This window comes from Bipolaris sorokiniana (genome assembly GCF_000338995.1).
Source record: "Bipolaris sorokiniana ND90Pr unplaced genomic scaffold COCSAscaffold_5, whole genome shotgun sequence".
NCBI lineage: Eukaryota > Fungi > Ascomycota > Dothideomycetes > Pleosporales > Pleosporaceae > Bipolaris > Bipolaris sorokiniana.
In genome coordinates this window covers 848,014-867,398 of record NW_006911899.1, presented here as the reverse complement: position 1 = coordinate 867,398, position 19,385 = coordinate 848,014, and the positions used below count along the sequence as shown (strand labels likewise).

The following is a 19,385-nucleotide window of genomic DNA, read 5'->3' as shown; positions in this document are numbered from 1 at the left end:
CGAAACCCCTTCCCCACATTTCGGGACGGGTTGCGTAGTCTAGATCCGCCACGCCATGCATGATTCGTGCAGTGCAAATCCTTCGTAGATTGATCAGCCTTCCCGTATCCGCACTTGATATATCTTACATACATCAAAAAGCCCTGTCGATTAAATAATGTGGCTTTTCTCTTTCTCCTATACGTCACAACGTAGTAGCACAGCCAGAGCGCCTATTGCCATATTTGGAAATACTAACCTGGTTGTCGGGAATAAGGCTCACCGCCTGTGTGGCAGGCTTAAAATCCAATAAAATTTGCAGAATCGTTGAAATGGGGCTTCGTGCTTCTAGTGATTCCCCCAAAGTGGGTTATATGACACTGGCAATATTGCGCATTCACGCGGCTCCCTCCATGTAGTGGAAGCTGAACGGCCCACCGGCGTCATCCGTTACCACCAGCTCTTACCAACTAACGCCTCCGTTACCACAATTAATATATGAGCGCACCCAGGGTGCCAATAGCCGGGGCAGTCAACGGAAATCAGTAATACTCCGTTGACAACGCTAGATACGAGGAAATCTGGTGCAAACACACATGGTTAGAATCAGCAAAAGATGAATCTAACATCAAGATCGAGGTCGGGTTCGGAGCAGCTGCAAAGTCAGCTTGAACGTCTTGACAAGTTCTGACGCACGTTGCATAGAAAGGTATATGAGGAGTTTGCGGGTGTAAGTGAGGCTGAAAAAAACAATATCTAGCGTCGGGAAGTCCACTGATCAGATGCATTCAGTACCCGGGACCGGGATGTAGGCTAGAAAGGAGTTGGTCACTACATATACGGGTACCGGCACGTTGCGAAACCTCAGCCGATGATGGCGCTTTGCGATTGGTGGGAGATGGTGATGTGGAGGAAGAATGCAACACAAGCGGCAGTCGGCAAAACGCATATTGAGGCTACGGCACGAAGCGTATGCCAGGTATATGCAATGCAAAGGTGACGGCACTCACTACTAGCCAAAAAAGTACACTAAACGCGTGTAGATGTTGAGTGCACCAAGATCCTATAAAGGTAAGCGAAAGAATGTGCTTGCTTCACACAAACTGGACATGATGCAGGGGCCCTAATCCGCGTCAAATGTGGAGATCTGGTGGCACGCTTGATAAGGATCAGATTGTGGTCTGATATATGCTGCTACCACATGCACAATGCCGTTTAGGGTTTATGGAGGCGCAGTACGCTTGCTGAGATTGGTTTGGTCTCATCGAAACCATCTTGAATACCATATCTTGATCCTCCTCTACGTATCCTGCATCAACTTCGTTTTCTGTCGTTTGGTGTGTCTGACATGTCCGATTCAGCCGATACAGTTCAAGCGCACTATTCATAGAAGTCATGAACGAACTTGATACCCGCAGAAAGATGGCGCCAGATTAGCGGGTTTTCCAATACCATGATTGTTGATAAGCCACCTATTGCGAGTTATCCTACTTGCGTTCGGCCGCATCTTCCCAGATGCATCTGGTGCACATGCAATCGCCTCCCAGCGCTCCGACAGCCCACTCCCGCCTTTCCTTGACTGGAAGCCGCACATCGCAATAGTGACCAAACACCTCTTCATCTTTCTTCAGCCCAGGTCCCTTGGTCGGGTCTCTACCCTTCCAGTCTACGAGCTCCTTACGTGTCCAGAACCGCATGGACCCACGCCACTCCCACGCCACATTTGGATCGCAGCTGTGATTTGCAAGACACCACATGGGGTGAACAGCGCTAATCTCAGGTCTCCCATCCATTCCCTGTTGCGCGGACGCTGTTCCTCGGAATTTAGCATACAGTGTGTTGAAAATCCAGGTGTCATAGCGATCGCTTTTGGTAAAGATGTTCACATCCATCTGCTCCAGAACGTGAATTGGCATGAGTACATTACTCTTGAAGGAAAAGGACAATGTTTGCGGCATATTTGCAAAAGGATCAGTCAGATGACCTGCTGAATCAATTTGCCACGCAGTATCGAGGTTTTTGCCATGATAGTCACCCCAAATGTAGCGAACTTCTTTTAGCTCTAGGGGGTGAAGCTCCTGGGTCTCTGCCAATGCCAGTGCGCGAACAAGCAGAAGGCTATAGAGATGATCGGCTGCTTCACGAGCAGACACCTTGCTTTGGTCGACGCTTACTCCACATATCGAAGGGTGGTAGTGATCTTGGGCGAGGTCATGACATTCTTCGCTACAGAAGAAGACCTCGTTGCATTCTTCACACGTTATGTTTTCGCTGGCTGTGTCCGCGGATTGCGAGAGAGGTATGCTGCAAGCATCGCAATATGACTCGTGTAGTCTTGATATACCAGTGAGAAGCGACTTCTCTTCTAGTATGGTTTCTCCAGGGGCTATATCCTCCTTGGCAAATAACCCGAGTTGCTTGGTGTACTGTGGTTCAGGAGACTTCCCGTCTACAGATGAGGTAGTGGCGAGAAGAGGCAACTCAGAGACTCTCACCTCTAGTTTTGGTGCTATGTCTGTGAGTTCCTCATTGAGAAAATCTAAACACTTGGCTGAGAACCGATCTGGCTCGTGATCATTCCAGGAATATTTTTCTCGGCGAACAAGTCCTTTGTCGGGATAATCATCAACCTCGATATCCTCAAAACTTTCTCCGTTCTGCTCACAGTAGGATTTCAGACATTTTGACAAAGAGTCATCATGAGTTTTGAAGGTAGCATCATCAGGGAATGCTTTCATCGCGCGAGCAATGTAGTCAAACGCACTGCGCAAACATCCACAGTCCAACAGGCTTTCGATAAGGATATCATGCCTTGACAAATCAGCTTCTCTTGAATCTTTCAACAAATCCAAAATAGCTTACTTACGCTGTTCTTGACCACTGTGTTTGCGCATAATTCGTGATGTCTTCGTACTCTGAAGGAATCGCTTCTTTTTCGGCATTTATGGATAAGTCGGCCATTTTTTCTGGAATAAGATCTGTGCGTGCAGCCTCTAGGGCTTCATCATGGTATTCGCCTTCTTCAACCAGCTCATCCACTAATATCAGTGCTTTATAGGCATCTCCTGCGGCAAGATCTGGATAGCCAAGATTCTTGTAGGCTCTGGCTAGGTTCAGACGATGCGCAATGCTGTAAGGCTGCTCAGGCGTAGCGTGCTGCAGTGCGACCAATTTCTCAGTCAATTGTCGACGCAGGATAGTCATATTCTGCCATGGTCAGGGATGGCGATGAAACCCTGCAAATTGCAACTTGCCTCCATTTTTAACAAGTATTGAATGGCGAGTCGCCGTGTTCTTGTTGTGACGCTTTTTCTTCTACAGAATCTTCTTTGGGGTACATTGTGGGGACCATCACTATCGATAAAGACGGTTAGCTCCATCCAGTCTCCCCTCACCAGAACCACTATGCATCCCCTACACGGGACATGTCTATTTGAAGTCAGCCAGTTCACAGAGTATTGAAAAAGCAACCTCTTCAATTAAACACCATGCTTCCATCTGCAGCCGAGTTAGTGGCGCGATTTCTAAGAGCTAATGGATACGAACAGGTGACGTCACCTCATCCTTGAGCTGCTACACACCCACTAACACCAGATTAGACGTTGAGCAGCTTCGTGCAGGAAGCCGGACTGCCTCCTGACATTGGCGCAGCCCCCAATGACCTGGTCACGATTGAGTCTGTCTTGCAAGAGAAGAAGAAATTCGATCTTAGCCTCAACTTTGAAAAGCTTGGTATTGATGACACCGAGCAAGAATGGACTATTCAAGCACCTGCCCATCCGAAGGTCGTAGGAACTCTCCCAAATCGGTCGAATATACTTAGCGTAGCGGTCTTGGATCTTTTGCTACCATCTGCAACAGACGTTCGGCAGTACATTGCAGTCACTACTGCTGACCGTCACTTACACTTGATGGATCCGCACACTCAAGAGTTTGAGCTTGCTCACACATTTTCCGGTTTCCAAGATTCACCGACTTTGGATGTTGTACCTGCAGATACTCAGCATATCTTGATCGCCTCAATGTCAGGCAAGCTGACTCTATTCAATACAGCCAGCAGCACTGTGATAGAAGAGCGCAAGGACCACAGCAAGTATCTCGTCAAGATATCTACTTTTTCGGCAGACGGGACTTCAATCTTCGTCGCAAGCGCAGGTTGGGATGCTAAGGTATTCCTATACAAGCTCAATATCAGCGCCGAAATGCCAAGGCTCGGGGACCCAATAGCAACTTTAACATTACCGAGTATACCAGAATCAACCATGTTTGTTACATTGCCTGGAGATGGTACGCCCGCCCTCATAGTTGCTAGAAGAGACTCTACATTCCTGCATTATTACTCCGTTCCCAGCTCAGATTCACCAAATTTCACCCTTCTAGGAAAGCAAAACCTTGCTCCTCACTCAAACGCTTGGGTGGCGTTTACTCCCTCTGATATACAGATCTGTCCTACAAATCCACACATGGTCGCTGTCGCAACATCGAGGTGAGTCTATGCGCTTGAGATGCATGTGATACTGTACAACTGCTAATATGTAATCTATTACGCGTGCAGCACGCCACACATGAAGTTACTGATAGTAAAACTTCTGCTCCCCCCAACACGCTCTTCTGGACCCGCTGCAGGTGTTAATGCACACTCCGATGGAGCCGTCACACAAGCGTCGCAAGCTCGAGCTGAACTAGCTGTTTCGGATAAGGAGGAAGCCGCTATATTAATCAACGTATCCACTCTGGCGCCACAAACATCTTACTCAACGCCACGCTTGGTTTGGCGTCCGGACGGTTCAGGTGTGTATGTAAGCTCTGATGACGGAGTCGTACGCGGTATTGAGGCAAAGAGCGGGAAACTGGTTTCATCTCTGGAGGCACACGACCCAGGTTCCAAACTCCGTTGCCTCTGGTCTGGTCACATCATAAACAATGACAAAAAGGGCGAGTACCTGATAAGCGGTGGATTCGACCAGAAGCTCATTGTTTGGAGATCCCATTGAGTTGACAAAACTCTCGACTGTCTGCATTTGTCAATTTCAGACCGACTTCGTTGCGATGAGCCAACGCCTGACTGATAAGAAGCGGCCTTATACATCAGAGCCAAGCCACCCGATATCCGAATTACTCATAGCTGTTAAAACAAAATGAGCCCGCTTTTTCACAAGTGGAGCCTCGGTACAGAGCGAGGAGGAGTCGGTCGCGAACTTTGTTGATTATGTAGGTTAGAATCTGCAGCTGTCCATAAACGTCACAATATCATTGACTATAATTGCTAGATCGTCAAAATCGGCGGCTCTCACAACTCTCGATTGAAGCTATTGTATTTGAAGAAGCAGATATAATGCTAAAATTCTATTACCCCGCAGATTATGGTAGTAAGTAGAGCTTGAGCTATAACTACCTCTCTATAGCACTACTAGATAGGCTATTGAAACTTACCTATTTTATATGTAATATTTGATGAATGCCTTAAGCTACGTTGCTTGTTTAGCAGCTTCTGGGGCGACAGAGAAGATAGATGCGGAGAAGAAGAAGGCTGAAGAGGGAAATGCTTGAGTTGGAGGCTATCCCTTGATCTGCTAGGTGGCTGGTTGATTCTCTTCTCTAACCTTGTCCATAATTTCCTTAGTTTCTGCACCAGTCTTGCCTTGTGCGGTAAGTGTAAGCTCTAAATTAGTTCAACGATTCTTTTATAAGGAGGTGACATAAGTAGGGATATAGTTGTTACGCTCTAGCTTCAGCACTACAATTTCTGACCCAAGGGAGTAATTATAGAGCTCTTTTAATTTCTCCTAGTTTGACCACTTCACTAATTCTGAGCCAAAAATACTGTATCTAGCTATTTCAGAGAACCACCGTATAGTCGATAAATTCAATTAACATATCTTAACCTGCAAGCCAAGACCAACACGAATTGCTTTTGCCCGGCTATGTGCGTAAAGCCGCGCTACACGATATATAATGCACAGCTAAAGCTGAAGATGCGGTCTGCTGGAGACGTCCAATCTGAAGAGCGGTGAGATCTTCGTAGGTGCTGCGGTGTGTTTGGAAGAGCTGACGGAGGTTCAAGAATGATTCGACAATAATCATGAGGTATCTCTTTTGCGGCGTATCCAATGATACTTCATGGTCCTGCAGGATCGCGGTCACCCGCTCGGGTACGGCCCTAGCAAAGACCTCGGGGAAACGGGTGGACCCCATGGCCTCATTTTTCGACGCCCCCTTGACGCCACCACCCATGCCAGCCAAGTGAGCCTGGACGACGACAGAATGAAAACTCTCAGCCATTAATAGGGCATGGTATGTACCGGTAGAAACATGACCTTGATGAGTCCGCGGAAGAGAAGGCATAAGAACAGCGCCAGTACTACCATATGTCCCAGAAGTCATCTTGTACGATTCTATCTTCTAAATCTAGACTTTATTTTCTGTTCATATACTCCCAATCATTATAGGGTATACCTGAAAAAGCTATATTGTCTCATTTGTACCTGGAAGCTATACAATTGTTCATTTGCAAACTCCTTAACTTCAGCTACTTGCTTCTCGCCGGCATGTCGTACCCAGGCTCATTGAAAGAGGGGGATGGAGACTATTTGCTCGTGGTATCTGGCGTCACGCGCTATGCACCATACCTAGTTGGATGGCAGGAATTCAAAGATCATCTTCGTAAAGTAGTCAAGGAGCAACCAGGGTGGGCTGATGTGTACTCGAGCCAGGGTCATAGAAGAGGAGAGATGCAAGGATGGTGTCGACTAAAAGACAGGGAAGATGCAGATGCAGTGTTCAGTATGTATACTCGGTCCCAAATAACGGTGAGGCATAACTGATTTGATAGCAGAAGTATATCACAGAGCCAAAGGCATGCTTGTGCATGTTTGGGAAACCAGCCGTAGGGGTGACGGTTACCGGTTGATGCGCTGTAACTGTTCTACCGCATTTCCTGAAATCCCAGAAGGTGGCCACTCCACTGGGCGTTGCGGCATTGACATTGCAAGAGTGAACCAGTTGGGGGGCGGCAGAGCGGCATCTGTTGAAGTGTCGGCCCCATACATGTCAGCACAGTCTGGCTACATGTATTCGACATACCCACAGCTGCAAGCCTATTCACAGCAGCAGCAGCAGCCAGGATACGCCCATGTTCCAACTTACCCAGCCTACCCTTTGTCAAACCCACCGGTGTACTCGACCACCACCAACGGAATTCCCGTTAACATCCGAGGGGGAGCCATACTCACAGAAGCTCGAGGTATCTTCATTCGAAATTTGAGCCACAAGTGCACTATGGATGACCTCAATGCTCTGTTGTTACAGACTGTAGGTTACGCAATTGACATTCAGTTCATCCGAGACAACAGGACAAGGGCTTTCAAAGGCGCCGCCACTGCCAAGTTCGCCTCGAAGGAGTTGGCGCAAAACGCGGCAAACACCTTGAACGGCACAGTGCACATGGGGATGACATTACACGTGCGTATGGACACTGACGCCACCGTCGTGGGGCAGACCGAGCCCATGGTTGTGAACGGGTCGTACAGAGTGAGTTCAGCCACACAACATTCAGGGACGATGATCTGACCATATGCAGCCGTGATTATCTGTTATCAACACTTGGAATGATATTGTACCATTGCATTTCATGGAGTCTGCTGCTATCATTTGGCAGGCGACATCTCCAGAATAAGAGTCGGTGATGAGATGCCAAATGGCCCATGGCGTCCTGATTGTTTTTTCTGAGATTGGTGCAGATGTCTGGAAGCCACTGGAAGACTTCCCGAGGCCCATGGCCAATAATGTGGCGTGTTTCATCGGCGTTGCTGTAACATCCCTTTCACATTTAGCAGAAGAAATACGTAATGCGGGTAGCCAAACCTCAAGTATGAATATGCGTAATGAATAATATAGTCATGCAAGATACCAAACTACACGAAATCTATAACTCAGGCCACGTTGCGTGCAACAAGGCAACCTCCGAGCCGGAGAGATACAGGGGCTTCGAGACACGATGGATCGCTCGGTTACGCGTTCAACCCGTGGTAAACAAGACTCTTTGCAGAATGTGTCACAAACTCCAACGTCGAGTGGAGTCTTAACAGCCATGAATAAGAAAATATATCTGCAGTTCCAAGTCCTTGGTTGGCTCGAAGCCAGATTAAGATTACATCAGCATGCTCTCTATGCGGAACTCTGAGCGAATTACTAGTGGCTCCCGTCTTTGCAACAACCCCTGTACATACTCGCTATGTTAGCGCAGACGCCCACAAGCGCTTGTTCGCGTATCGAAAATGGGGTTATCCCCCATGCTGTACCCGCATCAGCACATGAGGACTGCATCCGAATGACCAGCTCCTCGGGTCCTTTGGATTGATCTGTCACCAAGTAGCCTGAACATGGGACCTGCAATCGGTGCCGGATTAAGTGGGGCCAGACACTTCCACGCCTCTGCCCGCATCGCTGATATCCTCGCCACGAGAAAGAACCATTACCCGGTTTCCGAATGAGTAAGGGGAAATGGGGCATGTGACGTACTGTATGCCTTGCTGGGAGAAAAACATCACTATAGCATCAACCATTACGCATGTTTATATGAGAAACATGTCATGCCGCATCACCTCTGTCGTACAAGATTGAAGAAAAAAGCAAAAAAACGAGCCATGCATGGTTATCGGCGCAGACACGCAACTGTCTTCAGGGATCATGGCTACAGTGGGCGCAGTGATCTCGCCCCTAAATCCCGAGACAAAAAAAACGCCTCCAGATCGGCCAGGCGAAGCGTCTTTACAAGATCCGCTTCTGGAATCGAAAGGAAAAGGGCTGAGGACAGAATGGGGTTTTTTATCTTGTTTTTTTTTCATCTGGTTTGGCTGGCGCCATGGCTGACTGCCAGGTGCTCCAGCTGGATCGTCAAGCTCCACAAAAATCACGAGCTGTGCGTGTTAGCACGCATACAAATGCATGCCCAGGAAACGACGCGTGTTGTCATTTACCGCCATGGCTGTGAGAGAAAATGAGGTAGTATTTGTGCATCTGTGGGACATACGAATCACGTCAATAGATATGTGCGTGTGTGCGAAAACGGAGAGAAGTGGTTATTACATTAGCCAATGACAAGGAACAGGGGCTCACTGACATGTTGGAATCTGGAGTGTGCATGTCATGTGGTCGAGATTACGGTGGGAGATGTTGGGGAGGCAGACGTGTCCCACCATCCGTTGTCTTCTAGAACAAGAATCTAGATCTCTCGTCATGTTGAATCGTACGTTTTTTCTGTAGCTTTGTTTTGATTTCGTCTGGTGATCTGAGTATGCCCATCAACTATGCGAATACGAAGCACGCGCGAAAAGGCGTTGGAGGGAAAAGGAAAGACAAAAGACAACGTACGTTGATTTAACCACACTTTTCGCTGCACTTGAGCCCTATGTTTTCTTTTGACTGGGGGAGAAAGAAGAGGAAAATTGAAAACAGACATGCATATACCTAATTGCCAGATTGAGGGTTCGAAGTTTCTGGTAATTAACAGTGCAGATGCGACCTTACGTCCAAATACCAACGTAGGTTTGTTGTCAATATCCCGGCATCACTACTACAAGCAAGAACCCAGTCTCCATCTAATACAACCTGGACAACTAGCACAAAACCCCCCTCCCTGTGAACTCATCCACCCAAAAACGTCCCATTTCACACCACCTCTCTCCAAAAAATCAAGTCTCCGAATGCACCTAGTATAGCACTCAACGACACATCACCAGATGTCTTGGCTAGGGTACAGTACACAGGCCATAAGTAGATAAATAAAAATTGGACCGACTCCGGCACGCCCTCGGTCAAACTCTAAGTCGTTGTGCCGAAAAGACCCTGAGGATCCTCAGCAAGCCACTAGTTGTGTTGGGGGTATGTTCCTTGTAAGTTTTAGTTACAGGGGCGGATGGGAGGGAAAAAGTAAAGGGTTTCTGTGCTATGGTTTTAGCCGATGATATTCGGAGAAGCTTAGTGCGATGGGAACTTTTTTCTTCCTGGTAAGACTGCAAGGGATTCGAGAAGAAGGTGTTTAGATTGTGCAAGAAGAAGATGAGTATTTTGTCAATTGGAGAGTAGTAAGGAAGTAAATGGAACCAAGCGTTCTTGGGAACTGGAGACAGAGGAAACTCTAGACATCTTGATTTAAAGAGTCTATAATGTTTGTCTCAGGCACACAATAATCAATCGATTGAGAGCTATGGCTTTTCGTAATTGAAAAGGCCTCGATATCTAGACAATGATCTACAGTATCTATATACTACAGCCAGGCACTTGCCATACTATCAGGAAAGACATCTCTATCGGGTATCAACCATCTCCTCCAATCACACCACTATTCAATCCTCACACCATTCACAGCGGAGAATCCAACGGCGAACCTCAATTCACACCTTCAATATCTTCTCTACCTCTTGCTCTCCTAACCTCTCCACCCCATCCACACCCACAAGTCTCTCCGCAACCTCATCCACAAACACTTTCCCAACCCCCTCAACACTCAACCCCTCGCACCCCTCACGCTGCAAACTCGTCGTCCTCTTCCCCTCCAATCCACACGCCACAATGCGATCAAACCACCACAAATCCGTATCAACATTCAGCCCAACCCCATGACTCGTCACATTCCGCCGCATATGCACGCCAATGGCTGCAATCTTATCATCGGGACTCGTCCACACACCCGTATGCTGCGTAGTCATAGCCTTGACACCAAAGCGCGCACACGTGGCTATCAGACTCTTTTCTAGAAGGCAAACATAATGTCTGGGCGTGAGCTTGTGCGAGCGCAAGTCGAGAATCGGGTATGCGACGAGTTGGCCTGGTCCGTGGAATGTGGTTTGTCCGCCTCGTAGGGCTTCGACGAAGTCGGCGCCGCCGTCTGCACGCAGATGGGCCTGTTGGGCTGGGGAGACGCTGCCGATTTCGCGGCGGCCGCAGGTGTATACGGGGTGGAAGGAGGCGGTTATGATGTGTGGAGGAGGTAAGGGTGTGGTGGAGGGCGGCTTTGCGGCGAGGAAACGGGAGACGAGTGTTTCTTGCAGGCGGGCGGCTGTGGCGTAGGGGACGAGGCCTGGGAGGTGAATATGAAGGAGTTTTTGCCGCATTGGGCTCACTATAGAAGTCATTATTACATGTACATGCTTTGGGGGGGAGTTGTGGGGTTGAGCGATTGTGAGGGAAATCGAAGCCGTCGATAGCCTTTATCGATAAAGATTTTGTGACGCGACGCGACATGTCCCTCTAGATCACTTTCACCCTCCCTCCCCAACCACAACTCATCTTTCATATCGCCCGGAATAATGGCTGGAAAGAAGCGCTCGGTAAACGGCCAGGTCAAGGCTCAGACTCAACCAGCTTCGGCAGCTCAAGACATCACAATGACTGATGCGACACCACCATGCGGGCAACCACCCTCGAGCAAGACTACCTCATCGCCCAGCACAACAGCAGCGAGTAAAAAAGCAACAGCCCCTCAGAAACCAACAAAAAAGGGTCAACCGAATTCTAAACCCTCAGCACAACCCTCAACTCACTACCCCACCACCCGCTCAAAACGTCAAAAACTCGCCAAACTCCCACCCAGTACGTCTTCTCCCTCCCCCTTCCTTCCTTCCTTCCCTCTCTTTCCCTACTAACTCAAACTCACAGACGCCAAAATATCCAAACGACCCCTCCTCCACCCCGCCCTCCCCACCCCCTTCGCCTCATCCCAGCACCCAAAAGTCCTCTACATAACCGCTTCAAGCCCTTACATCTCCACTTTAAAACGCGTGCGCAAGCTACTGGCGCAAATATCCCAACGACACAAGCAATCTATCTCCGCGCGGGAAAAAGCGTTCGGTAGAGGGCGCTTCGCAGAGGCAAATGGGAAGCTGGATGCGCGCACGGTGGAGCGCGAGATAGCGGGGGAAGCGGCGCGGAAGGGTGGTGCAGATGGTGGTGCAGGTGGGGGAGAGGAAGTGTATCTCAAGGCAACAGGGAGAGCGATACCGCGGGCGCTGGAGATTGGGTTGTATTTCCAGGCCGAGGCGGATTGCAGGGTGAGGATTGAGATGGGGAGTGTGAGTGCGGTTGATGATGTAGAGGTTAGTGTGGAAGGGGAGCAACAAGGACGGGAAGAAGGAGGGGGCGATGGTGATGAGATTCCCGAGACGAGGTTACGCATGGTGAGTTCGGTGAATGTTAGTATTGGGCTCAAGTAAAAAGCGCATCAGAATATCTTTTTTCTTGTTAACAAGTGATGATATGAGTCTTTTCTGGTATGTACATACAAAGCATACCAACACCACATGGTAATCTATCCCAGGCCATGCATTGGAAGGGAAAAAAAGGCTCAAGGCAAATATTTATCATTGAAGAAAGGGTTGTCCGGAACATAGGAGAATGTGAAGAAGGAAAAAGAGGTTATCACGAGCGACTTTGTTTCCACCCCTCCCCTCCTCCAACTAACTCCCCCAATTGTGCCTTATCCTCCACAATTTTACCGAACAACACACACACAGTCCGCCTTCCTGATCCCCCCGCCCCATCATAAGTTCCGTGATGCCAATTTCCAACGCAAAGAAGTAGAAGAAAGAAGAAAAGGAAGAAGAGCGAACCAGTATATTCCAAAGCAAAGCCAATCAACACAAACAAGAAAAGAACCCTGCAACAAAGGAAAATATAGTCAGTTAAACCCCCATCGCTCCTTCCAAAGAATGTCCGTCGATATGCGCGTATGGCTCAAGGCAGAAGAACAAGTAGCATGTCCCTTGCTTTTCGCCAACACCCCTTGAACAAAAGGTGAAGAGAGAAAAAAAACTCCCATGTAGCGAATTAAGGAGACGCAAAGAAAAAAACAGACATGATTATTTCCCAAAGTATGCGGCACGCAAAAATGCCTCCGTCCCTAGTTCCCTCGAACGCCGAGTAATATATAAGAAAAAGATGGGCGTGCCCCTGACGCAAAGGGGCAGCCAAGGTGGTGTACGCCGGAGTTGTAGGAAACAGGCAAAGAAAATGTTGTTGTTGTGCTGGTCTAATGTCGTTACAAGACATTAGGTGTGGTTTGAAGCAAGTGTCCAGGTATCGGTATGTGGGTGATGCTGTTGGATATTCGATTGGATGTCTAAGGCAGAATGGCTGTATTTGGTGAAGTCGTTGCAGTCATAACGATGATGTTGGAAAAGATGTGTCATGCTTGCGCAGCATCGTGCATAAGGAATGCAACAAGCGCTGCGGCCAATAGTGCAAGAAGCAGGAGGAGTTGTAGTGTGGCCCAAGCTTGCTAGGGTGAACATGTCGATGTCCTGTATGTTTGGCCTCTTCTCTTGTAATGCTCACACTCTTGCCACTGCCATGCCTGTTGGCCAGGAACACCATGTCTTCTCCAAAAGCCACTTCTAATGTCGCCGCCGCGGGAGACCAGCTTCTTCCGGTAGGGCAGCAGAACTCCATCTTGTACTCGTCTGCTCAACGCTCGCCCTTGGGATATTGATTAAGCATGGCCATGACGGCTACACCTATTGCAACGACCGTCACCATGGCTCCGACCGGACCACCATAATAAATGGAATCTCGATCTAGCCTATGAGCGACCAAGGCAGTCGATTTCCCAGACTGCTTTGAGCCATTCTGCGCAACGGCATGCCCATTTTGTTGGCTCTGCGCAGGGGGCGACGCTTCTGGGCCATCGTCGCCAAGATCTTCTCGGATAATGGTGATTTCGCCCTCTTCAGCCTCATTGACATCAGCATCGGCCTTTACGTCGGGTTTCGCAGATGCAGCGTCATTTCTGCTTCGCCAGAGAGTGTCCTTACTGGCGGCCTTTGCATTGTCCTTTCTGATGTTTTCGATCATCTCTGCTAGCGACTTGCTGTTGGCTTCTGCGCTTTCGGCTCGCTCGCGGTAGCGCTCCATCTGCTGCTTCATCTCATTCATTTCCGACATCATCAGGTCAAGACAAGACTGCAGCCGCGCTGCAGTGTCATCGGCAGTTGGAGGGACAGGGTTTCCGTTCTCCAAACCAGTAGGCTCTTCGTGCTCTGGCTCAGTCGGATCGATTTTTTCCGAGTCGTCCTCTCCTACTACAGTCTCCGCATCACTGTGGTCCCTGTTTGTCTCGCGCTCGAGACGAGCTGCTCGCTCCTCAGCATCTTCTCTTGCGCGGCGCTCTTCGTTCAACAGAGTCTCTAGATCGCGTAACCGCATGCCTTGCAGCTCAATCTCCTTCTTGGCATTGGTCAAGGCTTCAGTGAGCGAAGACAACTGCGGGTCGGAGCGTACAGGCGAGCCGGTCTTGGCGCGCTCAGTGTCTGACCTCTTAAGGGAAGATGCAACATCGGGTTTTTCAGGCAAAGGTTGTTGTGGCGGGGGAGCTGGTGGGTCTGAGAACCTAGCCTTTAGACTGTTATCCTTGATTGGGGAGATCTTGACTTGGTTGATGGGAGATGCCTTGGAAGGTTCCTTCTTGGGGTCTGCTGAGAGGATAGCATTGATGTATTGGTGGGCTTGTTGGAGATCTTGCGACTGTTGCTTGGCAGCTTTGATCTCCGTCTACTTTTGTTAGCAACATCAAGCAGAGGTGTTTATCACGATGGACTCACATTGAGCTTCTTAACTACCTGCTCCATTGTTATAGGCTGCAACCAGAAATTAGGATGGCGCGGTTGTGGGAGGCCATTTGTGTAATTGGGCATGGCACCAGGACCCTGGAGCCGCTGGCCGTTCATGGAACTCTGACTGCCAGTGCGACCTCGCATACCCAGCATTTGTTGTTGGTTGCCGCCACCCATCATGTTTGACATTTGGGATCCTTCGAGTTCGCCAAAATTGAGGTCCATCATCTCATTACTCGAGCGGGTATATATGCCGGCATGTTCAACACGTGCTGCGACCTTGTGATGCACAATGGTCTTTTGGTCTTCGCTGACAATATCGATACCGAGTTCTAGCATGTCTGATTCGCGTAGCTCGTGTGGCTCCGAGTCTCTATTCTCTTGTGACAAGCGGGAGCCGTTGACAAAGGTTCCATTGGACGACTTGACATCTCTGATCCATATCTTGCCCTGTCGGTCTGCCCAAACCTCGGCGTGCTGCCTCGAGAGAACCTTTGAGTCGAAGTATCCGTTGAGCGGGGTGGGTATTGTCTTGTTGTTGGTCTGTCTGCCGATGCGGAGGACGTCGGGGAAGAAGGGGACGGTGATGGTCTTGCGCTCAAATGTGCCATTCATGGGGACGAGGTGCAGGACGGCGGTGCTCTCCTGGGCCTGTGCCCGCTGTGCGCCGTTGGCCTGTTGCTGGGCCTGGCCGGGGCCATTGTGCTGCGAGGGGACCATTGCAGAGGGGGCTTGGAGGGCGCTCATGGCCGAGGCGGCCGAGGAACCAGGGCCTGCGGAAGCGATGGGCTGTGTTCGTGCTGCGGTGATTCCTGCGATGGGCTCAGTCTTTGTTGCGGGCCATAGTCCCTTTGGGGCTTTTGCTTTGCGGGTGGCAGCCCAGTCGGCGGCGTTGAGGGGGGCGGTACCGTTTGGGTGTGATGAGGATGACGAGGCAGAGAGGGTGGAGGATGCAGATGCTTGTGACGACAGGCTCGACGACGAGTTTGAGCGCTGTGCACTCTTCCGCGGCATGAAGATGGCACCGCCGTTGGGGACGCCCTCAGCGCTCCATGCCTGGCGGTTGATATTCTGGTAGTTGACGGGGGGCGCGACTGCCGTCATTGGCGAGGTGGTGGGGAGGGCAGGGCGAGGTTGTGTTTACAGAGTCCAGCGTCACTTTTCCTGCACGCTTCCCGTGGTCTCCGTTTTTAGCGGCGCGACAGCAGCGTGACAGGCCGCCAAACAAGCAACGAGGGCACGATGGGGGCACAAGTCGCTCAGGCACTCATGCGTCGCGGCGGGAGACACTCGCGCAGAGCTGTCAGGTGTCGGGTGTCGTTTGGCGGATGTGTAGGTGTATGGAGGTGGGTGTGGGCGTGAGTGTGTGCGTGCGGCTGGCGGAATGCCGTGCGACGTCGGGGAGCGATGGTGCAGGGCTTCGCAAGGCTGCAACGGAGGCACACAGCACAGCAACAGCCTCTCTGTTGGGTGGGCCGGGCTGGTGGATGAGCGGTGGTGGGGGAGGGCGGTATGGATGGCGGTTTGGGGAGAGCAGGAGGTGTCGTCGGGCTCGTCTCACTGCACTGCTTTAGTGGCCAGATGGGCGAGGCGACGGCGCAGGCACAGGCGTGATGCGGGCGTGGAGAAGACTGCCGCTTCGAAACAATGACACGGCAAAGACACCGAGATGGGACACGACAGGGCGGGAGTGGGTGAAGCACTCGTTCTCTGCAACTGCAAACTGCACGCGAAACACCGGACGGGCCTCCAAACCATTTTCGCCTCATTTCACGCTGCCGCCCGTGAAGGGGGCTTCTACAATGGTCACGTGTCCCAGCCAGGGTGTGCGTGAAGTCCTGACAGGGTGGGCCAAAATTGCTTGGCTACCGGCAGCCATCTTCATCTCCCAGGTGTTGGCAGCACATGTGCAACTACGTAATAGCAAATAACTAGTGATAAAATACATGCATACATACATACGTCCTCGTACATGGACTACATACACGGCTAGCTGCTTTGGGCATCCTACGGTTGTGCTTTCCCCGGACTTGGGTGGTGTCCGCTTGGCGCTGCTGCTGGAGCCGCGGCCAGAGCAAGCTTGAATGCGGGACCGTCGCTGCAGCTGCCAAACCATTTCTGCCTCCCCTCGCGCCCTCTCTCTCTCTCGCCCTCAGTCCTTCGCAGCGCCCTCACAATGCCTGTGCCAGTCGGATCCATGCCTCAGGGCGCCCATGGCCCCTCCACGCTTGACAAGCGTATGCTCCCGTGCTCGCATCTGCTTGAAAACGTCTAACACCATGCAGTCAAGATGGGCGGCATGATGGGTGGATGTATGCTTCTCCACAACCACACATGCAAGATTCGAGCGCCCTAACATGTGTACAGCGGTCGGTCTGATCATTGGCTTCATCTTTGGTTCGCACAGCCGTCAATGTCCCCCGCACTCGTTCTAACGGTCCTAGGATTTACCAACATTGTTCGATTCGGCCCAGGACCAAATGGAATGCTAAGAACACTCGGTCAATACATGATGGGTTCAGCCGCGACCTTTGGGTATGCGTCGCCTGCCTTACGGTCTCTTTTGCGCTGACATCCTACCAGCTTCTTCATGGCCATTGGCACCACCATCCGCACAGAAAGTTCCCCGCTTGCTACACAGGCTTTCAACAGCGCCAACCGCAGACCTATGATCCTTCCCAGGAGTTTCCAATACCCACGCGTCGCTCGCAATGAGAAGAACTAGATTTTGGATTGCTCGCAACATCCGGGGCAGATGCTGGAATATTTCACAGTTGTAGAAACAACTACAATTGGAGATGAAAATTACATAGGCGTGTATGATAAGTAGCAAAGCTGCTCTTGACAGTGCAGCCAAAATGGAGTAACCGTAAAGGTTCACATATAGAAGGTTTGTCTGGCACTGGCTTCACAGTTAGCGTTCACCGTGAACCTAAAGAATATCACTGCGCTGTAGACCCTTGGCTCACTCACCACTGCATCTGGACATGTATCTTACGCCACGCCTCTCGTTTGTACGTTGCACTGGCTCTCCTCTTACCCTAAAACAATCGCTGCAAAAGCCACCAAAGCCTGCGTAACCAACTTGTGACTTCGCCCAACCGCTTATTTCCTCTAGCAAAGGATACTCATCTGGAAAATGACTCCCTTCTCTGGAAATCATACGTCTGGTTCACGTAAATCTCCCGCCACTTACAGCCATCGCCCAGGTCTCGCTAGGGGTGACTTATCCCACTCTACGCCTAGCAGTGACAGCGAAACCGATAGTGATAGAATCAGCAAGCTCAGCAGGGGTGTACGGAATCACGGACCCCTCACACAAAAAGCCACCGAGGCAGTTCGCGGCCGACACCAAGGGAAGGCGCCAAGGAAGCCCCTGCAAAAACATGGTCCCTTGATCATACCTTTTGCGAAGCCTGCGGTGATCAAATTCAAGCCAAGGCCTTTTCCGACCAGCACCTGGGTACCAAATTCTGCAAAGCACGCTCCTGTAATGATCTTGGTAGCAGTTCTGGGTCTACCTCAGCAGCCCCATATGAACCGCTTCAAGACCTTTCAGACCATATGGATGCAGTCATTAAATCTGTAGATGAGTATGCCCTTGCAAGAACCAGCATGGGTGTTCTAAAGCTGGTGAAATATATAAAAAAGTTGCGAGGTACAGTCAGCAAAATCATCCGTGCCAGTCAAACAGCCGAGGACCGGCGGATCAAGGACCTAAATGCACAACTAGATTTCGATTGTGAGATCGAGCAAGTGCACCAAAATACGATTAATGATCTTCTTCATCAAGCATGGTTGGCAGAGGTGCGCAAGAGTGAGCGGGAATGGCAGAAGAAGACGGACGTGCAACAGCAGGTGATCAACTCTCGACAGCAACCAAACGAAGCCCTTGTCCAACCGTGCGCCACAGATTCACAATACCCATGCCCCCAAGATAAGACTAGTGGCCGGATTGAGGAGATGAACACGCCCGAGTCAACTCATGCAGCTTGCTACCATGCGACTGGAAACGCCTCATGCAGACAAAGTCAGCTTCTTCGTTCAGAAGGCGAAGTATCTGTCTAATCTCAGCACACAGCCCTGTGGGGTGCAGGAGACCAAGGATGATGAAAGCGGCCACAAAGAAAACGCTGTGACGTCAATGACGCTGGACATGGCATTGATGCAGAGTGGTACGCATATGAATGGCCATACAATTCGTTCAGAGTCTTCAAGTCTGACGCGAGAAGACAAAATGGTCACCAACAGCAAGTGCAATAATAATCATTGGGGATCAGCTACATGCTCGGGAGATAGAATGTCTCCTGACAAGCACAAGCTGGACGATGCTCACGGAGTCACAAGCAGACTTAGGGATGCTAATTGGTCGCGAAAGAGGGCAAGGACTGATGTGACCAGATAAAGACACACTGTCGATCTTGACCCGTACCGGCGAGCAACGATGGAATAAGCACAGAAATCTTCATATCATCGGCTACGCATCAGCCCAATGGTTCAGTCTGCGTACCTGCAGCCCTCCCCTTGCTCCTCAAAGTGCTTTTTGTAACTGGCAAAATCAGGTCTAACAACCTTACGCTTACTTCTGTGTATATATATGCAATCATACCTGAATGAACTCCCAAAAAATCATACTTGCGTGTCCGGAAGATACACCAGGACATGGATGTTTCTTTGAGGCATTTCTCATTGCGAGCATTGTCCGTTGTTGTGAACTCTAACCTGAAACAACAGGGTTGGCGAAAAGCAATTGGTAGATGCGGGGCACCGAAAGCAGACTAGCTTGAATGGTCGCAGCTC

General features: G+C 50.2%; 10 protein-coding genes across 10 annotated transcripts; 6 read left to right on the top strand and 4 right to left on the bottom strand.

The window, feature by feature from the left end:
* Positions 1-1,272: 1,272 nt before the first annotated feature.
* On the bottom strand, positions 1,273-3,277 carry COCSADRAFT_35639 (uncharacterized protein). The gene is made up of 3 exons (XM_007700174.1): positions 3,234-3,277; positions 2,846-3,186; positions 1,273-2,790 (listed from the first exon to the last, which is right to left on the bottom strand). Exons 1-3 carry the CDS (start codon positions 3,237-3,239, stop codon positions 1,467-1,469), a joined length of 1,671 nt encoding a protein of 556 aa, XP_007698364.1. The 5' UTR covers positions 3,240-3,277; the 3' UTR covers positions 1,273-1,466.
* A 121-nt stretch (positions 3,278-3,398) lies between these two features.
* On the top strand, positions 3,399-5,265 carry COCSADRAFT_139729 (uncharacterized protein). The gene is made up of 3 exons (XM_007700504.1): positions 3,399-3,527; positions 3,579-4,465; positions 4,535-5,265. The coding sequence occupies exons 1-3, from the start codon at positions 3,468-3,470 to the stop codon at positions 4,971-4,973; spliced, it is 1,386 nt and encodes a 461-aa protein (XP_007698694.1). The 5' UTR covers positions 3,399-3,467; the 3' UTR covers positions 4,974-5,265.
* A 636-nt stretch (positions 5,266-5,901) lies between these two features.
* Positions 5,902-6,363, bottom strand: COCSADRAFT_25217 (uncharacterized protein; the record flags this gene model as incomplete). The annotated part of the gene is made up of 1 exon (XM_007700071.1): positions 5,902-6,363. The coding sequence occupies one exon, from the start codon at positions 6,361-6,363 to the stop codon at positions 5,902-5,904; it is 462 nt and encodes a 153-aa protein (XP_007698261.1).
* A 33-nt stretch (positions 6,364-6,396) lies between these two features.
* COCSADRAFT_307511 (uncharacterized protein) lies at positions 6,397-7,713 on the top strand. The gene is made up of 3 exons (XM_007700503.1): positions 6,397-6,762; positions 6,812-7,509; positions 7,559-7,713. Exons 1-3 carry the CDS (start codon positions 6,528-6,530, stop codon positions 7,562-7,564), a joined length of 939 nt encoding a protein of 312 aa, XP_007698693.1. The 5' UTR covers positions 6,397-6,527; the 3' UTR covers positions 7,565-7,713.
* Positions 7,714-9,945: 2,232 nt separating this feature from the next.
* COCSADRAFT_35636 (uncharacterized protein) lies at positions 9,946-11,214 on the bottom strand. Its single transcript, XM_007700173.1, has one exon. It carries the CDS (start codon positions 11,112-11,114, stop codon positions 10,374-10,376), a length of 741 nt encoding a protein of 246 aa, XP_007698363.1. The 5' UTR covers positions 11,115-11,214; the 3' UTR covers positions 9,946-10,373.
* A 39-nt stretch (positions 11,215-11,253) lies between these two features.
* COCSADRAFT_35634 (uncharacterized protein) lies at positions 11,254-12,227 on the top strand. The gene is made up of 2 exons (XM_007700172.1): positions 11,254-11,571; positions 11,638-12,227. Exons 1-2 carry the CDS (start codon positions 11,289-11,291, stop codon positions 12,189-12,191), a joined length of 837 nt encoding a protein of 278 aa, XP_007698362.1. The 5' UTR covers positions 11,254-11,288; the 3' UTR covers positions 12,192-12,227.
* A 1,213-nt stretch (positions 12,228-13,440) lies between these two features.
* COCSADRAFT_86635 (uncharacterized protein) lies at positions 13,441-15,689 on the bottom strand (the record flags this gene model as incomplete). Its single annotated transcript, XM_007700502.1, has 2 exons — positions 13,441-14,523; positions 14,574-15,689. The coding sequence occupies 2 exons, from the start codon at positions 15,687-15,689 to the stop codon at positions 13,441-13,443; spliced, it is 2,199 nt and encodes a 732-aa protein (XP_007698692.1).
* A 1,001-nt stretch (positions 15,690-16,690) lies between these two features.
* Positions 16,691-17,649, top strand: COCSADRAFT_35630 (uncharacterized protein). Its single transcript, XM_007700171.1, has 5 exons — positions 16,691-16,822; positions 16,871-16,897; positions 16,953-16,982; positions 17,030-17,120; positions 17,169-17,649. Exons 1-5 carry the CDS (start codon positions 16,762-16,764, stop codon positions 17,308-17,310), a joined length of 351 nt encoding a protein of 116 aa, XP_007698361.1. The 5' UTR covers positions 16,691-16,761; the 3' UTR covers positions 17,311-17,649.
* A 75-nt stretch (positions 17,650-17,724) lies between these two features.
* On the top strand, positions 17,725-18,174 carry COCSADRAFT_159224 (uncharacterized protein; the record flags this gene model as incomplete). Its single annotated transcript, XM_007700501.1, has 1 exon — positions 17,725-18,174. The coding sequence occupies one exon, from the start codon at positions 17,725-17,727 to the stop codon at positions 18,172-18,174; it is 450 nt and encodes a 149-aa protein (XP_007698691.1).
* On the top strand, positions 18,162-18,686 carry COCSADRAFT_35628 (uncharacterized protein). Its single transcript, XM_007700170.1, has one exon. The coding sequence runs from the start codon at positions 18,201-18,203 to the stop codon at positions 18,651-18,653; it is 453 nt and encodes a 150-aa protein (XP_007698360.1). The 5' UTR covers positions 18,162-18,200; the 3' UTR covers positions 18,654-18,686.
* Positions 18,687-19,385: the final 699 nt, after the last annotated feature.